At 57.2% G+C, this 5,459-nt stretch overlaps 1 protein-coding gene across 1 annotated transcript in view; it reads right to left on the minus strand.

Annotated features, from left to right (window-relative positions):
- The window catches only part of MLLT1 (MLLT1 super elongation complex subunit), a 55,235-nt gene extending 52,998 nt beyond the window's left edge, over positions 1-2,237 (minus strand). Inside the window, exons 1-3 of the mRNA XM_007460734.1 lie at positions 2,185-2,237; positions 1,485-1,632; positions 184-364 (exon numbers count right to left, since the gene is read on the minus strand). Coding sequence (XP_007460796.1) covers positions 184-364; positions 1,485-1,632; positions 2,185-2,237 — 382 coding nt within the window. The remainder of the gene's footprint in view (positions 1-183; positions 365-1,484; positions 1,633-2,184) is intronic.
- Positions 2,238-5,459: the final 3,222 nt, after the last annotated feature.

Genomic DNA, 5,459 nt, shown 5'->3' on the forward strand with positions numbered 1-5,459 from the left:
GGCGGGCACCAGATCCGGTCCCCCCCTCCGCTGGGTTTGCCCTCCAGCCAAGTCCGCGGCCGAGGGAGAAGCAGAAGGGATGGTGGAGGCCCTGTGTGGAGGGCGAGCTCTCGCCTCGGGCTGCGGGGTACAGGCCACCTGCTCCCCAGGGAGAGGGCAGGCAGCCAGGGTGGGGACACTCACCACGCTTGGGCTTGGGGAAGCTGTCGTGCAGCCGGAAGACCACCTTCTCCACGAAGTGCTGGATCTCACACTGCTCAGGGCCGCGGACAAACACCATCCAGTCATGCGTGAACCCCTCCGTGGTGGGCTTCTTGCGTAGTTGGGCACGATGTCCCAGCTCTAACTTGACCTGGACAGTGCACTGGAGGGAGAGAGAGGTGGGCACAGGGTCAACGCAGAGCCCAGGGCAGGGTGCTGCAGGCCGTGCCCTCCCCCCGGCCCCCCGCGGCCTACAGAGCTCATAAGAGAAGGGAGTCTTCACAGGAGCAGGAGCCTGCATGTGCTCGGGTGGGCGGAGCCCGGACGGCTGTGCATGCCTTCGCTCCCCAGGAGGCCCACGGGCCCCCGCGCCTCCTCCCCACCCTGCCCCAGGGCCTTGGCACCTGTGCTTCCCACTGCCTCGGATGCTCTCCCCCAGGCCTCCCCACGGCTGGCTCCATCCTGTCACCGAGGTCTCGGCTTGACTGTTACCTCCTCAGAGAAGCCCTCCCTGACCACCCAACCTGAAAGCACCCACCACCACCCCATGGCTCTTTATAACAGTCTCCTCAGCAGTCTCCATGATCAGACATCATCTTGCTAGCAGTCTGCCTGCTCTCCTCTTGCGCTGGCTCACTGCAAATGGCTCCCTGCCCGGAGTAGCAACCCTCACCAAGATCTTCTGGAAAACAGCAGCATGACCAGTGGTGCCACTGCAGTTGCCGCTCAGTATCCATGCGGGATCACTTCCAGGACCCGAGGATACCAAAATCCACGGATGCTCAAGTCCCTTAGGTAAAAAGGCTTAGCACTTACATGTAACCTACGGATATCCTCCTGCATACTTTAAATCATCTCTAGGTTACCTATAATACCTCATACAATGTAAATGCTAGGTAAATAGTTGTAACTACATGTAAGTACTATGTAAATAGTTGCTGGGGCACAGCAAATTCAAGGGTTGCTTACTGGCACTTTCGGGAATCGTTTTCCGGAATATTTCCGATCCACAACTGATTGAATGTGCGGATGCAGAACCCACAGATCCGGAGGGCAGACCGTACCTCGTTCTACGAATGAGGCAACCAAGGCTCCAAGAGTGAGCTGTTGAGTGGCACACACGAGGCGGCTGAGTTGTAGGGAGATTCAGGCCCAGGTGTGTGTGTGTCACCCAAAGGCCACTCCCTTGGCCAGTGTGCCATCCTGCCATCCTTGATTAAAGCATTTTCATTCTCCATCATCCCACAGAGTGCCTCCTGGAAAACAGAGACCACTGGGGTCACCTGAGTCATCTGCACAACGCTGGCTTTGTTTTCAAAGCAGAACAGCGGTTCACAGTGAGAATGGGGGGCAAGTGTGAAGCCAGCTGGGGACAGGTGCAGGTGGGCCCGCGGCCTCGGGCTGCCCTCCTCAAACACGTTGGCCACTTGCCTGAGACAGGAAGCAGCTCGTGCCGGCCCCCCGCCACACACACACACTAAGCAGGCAGCCCCGACCCTTCGCAGAACTTGCACCAGCGAGGCCAGCTGAAACCGCCGACAGGGACCCACCGTACACATCCGCTCTGGCCTGTTAAAACCCTCGCTGGACTTCACAGAGATACAGCCTGACACCTAGTATCAAAATCAAGAACGTTACAAAGAAAGCAGAGGCCAAGTGGACACTTCCTCCTAAGTATTGAGATAACAAGGGACAAGCGGGCCAGTGACCTGGATCCCACGCATCCGGAAGGAAACTCCCCTGTCGGGCTCAACAGCCCAGGCCCAGGCCAGAAACCTCCCTCTGCACTCTCTTTCTCACCACCGGACCCCAGGCACCCCTGGGGCCACAGTCCCTCCAGGACCTGCCTCTTCTCTGGGTTCCAAAACCCCGTTCAGACCCACCACCGGCGTACTCCCCACTCTTCCACCCCTCGCTGCTCGGTCACTGCCGGGAAAGCATGGCCTGCCGCTCTCAGAATCGAGTCCGCAGGCCTCAGCATACCTCCCATCTCGCACCTGTGCTTCCTCAAGTCTGGGGTACTCCTCGTTTACCATGCTTTCACCCAAGATCAGAGAGTATGTCGCAGAGCCGTGCAAGTTTCCCGCGCTGCAGTCCCCCGTACGTGCACACACACATGCTCGTGCACAAAGAAGCTGCTGCTAAGTTCTGGCCAGGCCTTAGAGGCTGAGAACCGAGGAAGCACAGGAAAACGCACACACCCTGCATCCCAACTCAGTCAGACACCAGCCATCCCCAAACATACTGGGAACGTCCACTCCCATCCACCTCTGCTCTTTCCGGCCCGCAGCCGGGAGCGCCCTAACTCACTTCTCTCTGATTGGAATTCCACTTGTCCCTTAAGCCCTGGCTCAAGTGCTGCTCTCTCCAGAGCCCCTTCTGATAGATCCACGCCGGAAACCAACCAGACCCTGGTCTCCACAGCAGTCTGTGTACAACCAACTCCGCTGTGCCGCTTCATCCCGACGCTGCTCCTGACTGTTCACTGCTGTCTCCCCCAGGGCCACATCCCACCCGTCCTTTTAACCTCTATCCTGGAATCACGCTGCACGAGGCATCAACACTGGATTAAACCAGAGAGGCTTCCTAGATCAGTGAGTTCTAAGTGGTGCGTTCATTCCAAGAGGGAAGGGCCAAGGTGACAGATAAGGACAGGGTGGCCCTGACGCATGGACTGGCGGGAGGCAGTGGGTACTTAGCGAGACAACTGTAAAAACAGGGTAGAAGCCCCTCCCCTGCCGGCCCAGGACGACAGTCCCAGTGGTGTAAAAACAGGGCAGGAGCCCCCCCACCCCGTGGGGCTGCTTGGGAAAAGAGCAGAGAGCCCCAGGACCGGTCCACTCGAGGGAGGGGTGGGGATCCGGATGGAGCATTTAGATTCCACACTAGAGAAATGACAGCCAACCGTACGCAGGTGACAGATGGGAGGAAACAGCATCTAAGTGATAAAGCACCCCAGCAACTGTGTACACAGTCTGGGCTGAAGGCAAAAAGGACAGACAGACCAACAACAACAAGCCTGCTGGGAGGCAACCAGAGGGAGTGGCTGGAAAAGGAGCCTGAAACAGGAGAACTGGGAGGACCCAAGGGCGGTTGCAGAAGGAGAGACAGGCAACCGGGCAGCTGGGTGGCTGTGATGATGCCCATGGAGCCCAGGTAGGTGGAGCAGGGGTGGGGGGATGGGGACATTTGGGGGGAAATACCCCCCTGACAGCTGGAGAAAAGGCCTGGACGTCTGGATAAACAAGTTATGCTCGAATCAACCACAAGCTTCTATCCGCAGAACGCTGCTTATGGACAACGTTCAAGATAAACAAACCCCAACAATATTTACATGATCCCAAATAGGCCATAATCGCCCCATACACTTACGGGTGTGTAACAAACTCTGCCTTTCTCTCTGACCTGTTTTCACACTGAGGAGTCAGGAGACAATCCCTGGATTATAGGAAACCAGATCCACATAATCACAATGACAACAGGACACTGTTGAATGGCTTCTGGTATCAATACTTTCAAGTTAACTCCTAGGTGATGAGATGCCCTCTCAGATTCTGCTGTTCACCAATCCGGAGATTAACAACCCTGCTCCAACCCCAGCTGCCTTCCCGGCATTTCTCATCACGTGGGGTTCCTACCCAGGGCACATGAGCAAGCCCGGCAGAGCAGTGATTGTGAAAGAAGGGAAGACCACAGTTCCATCCGAGGGGGAAAATGGAAACGCCAAAAAGACGCTCCAGAGGCCAAAGTAAACAGGAAGGTTCTGAAGCGCGATGGGTAATCTTTGCAGCCAGCGGGCCGTGCCCAAAGCTCTGCCCAGGCGGCATCTCTGCCTCAGGGGCCAGTGCCAGCTCAGCCCCGACACCCCCAGACCCCAAGTGCCAATGACTGCATACGCCAGTGCACCCAGGAGAAGTCTCCCCTGAATGCTGGAATCTTCTAAGAAGTAAAGATGGTGGAATATCACAGATTTGGGGACACTATATTAGAAAAGAAATCATTGATTCCGTAGGACACTCAAGCTACACGGAAGCAGAGGCAAGTAAAGCTGAGCCCTGGCCAACTACTCCGACTCGGCGAGTCACGGTAATTCCACCTCCGACAATTCCACCTCTGCAGGCTCTGCCCCCTCCTTCCTTACTCCACCTGGACTCCTTCCCCGTCCAGCAGAACTGGAGAACTGAAGCAGATCAGTCAGCTGCTTCTCCAGGAAGGGTGCCTGCTGGAGAGGCTCGCTGTTGGCTGGATTAATAAGCCCGAGCTGGACTTCCCTGGTGGCACAGTGGTTAAGAATCCGCCTGCCAATGCAGGGGACACGGGTTCAAGCCCTGGTCCAGGAAGATCCCACATGCCATGGAGCAACTAAGCCCGTGCACCACAACTACTGAGCCTGGGCTCTAGAGCCCAAGTGCCACAACTATTGAAGCCCATGCACCTATAGCCCGTGCTCCGCAACGAGAGAAGCCACCGCAATGAGAAGCCCACGCACCAAAATGAAGAGTAGCCCCCCTGCTCACCGCAACTAGAGAAAGCCCGTGTGCAACAACGAAGACCCAATGCAGCCAAAAAAAAATGAAAAAAGAAAAACTAATAAATTAAAAAAAAAAAAAAAAAAAGCCCGCGCTGCCTGGAGTGACGTCCCTCACCTGCCCCGCGGCTGCTGGGTGGCCCCTCGCAGAGCCTCCAGAGGGAGGGCCCGGCCTTGGTCACTGCCACGTCCCAGCATCTTGGGGGCCACTTCGCCACCCACTGCCCCCACAAAAGCCCAGAACAAAGGGGCACTTTCCAGGCTGCCCCAGAAAGGGTTAACTATTCTACCTCTGGGAAATCGTCCCTAAGACCTGAGATGAGATGGAGTGGCACAAGGGCTCCCAGGGCCATCTAGGGACAGTTAAGCTTGGGCTGAGGGCCTCTGCTGGGCACTGCCCTCACTCCAGGCCAACTGGCGGCGGGCACTTGGATCCCAAGGGCCAGAATCCTAAGTCCTGCGAGCCAGGCAGACGGATCAGCCAGCACAGACCCCTGCAGGTGTGGAAGGGGAGGCCCCACCCAGCAGAGACAGAGCCAGCCTGGTGTCAACAGCCCCGCCGGCCTCACAGCCCTCACTTCCCGGGATCCTTCCCGCATCCCTCGAACCCTGCCCTCAGCCCGGCCCCAGGAGACAGGTCTTCAACAAGTGTATCTGTAAGATTCCCCCGGATCTTCTGGTGGGAATTCTCTTTACCACATGCCCCTCCCTGTCGTCCCCCCCCCCCCCC

The sequence above is a fragment of the Lipotes vexillifer genome, unplaced genomic scaffold, assembly GCF_000442215.2.
Source record: "Lipotes vexillifer unplaced genomic scaffold, Lipotes_vexillifer_v1.1 scaffold1011, whole genome shotgun sequence".
Taxonomy (NCBI): Eukaryota; Metazoa; Chordata; class Mammalia; order Artiodactyla; family Lipotidae; genus Lipotes; species Lipotes vexillifer.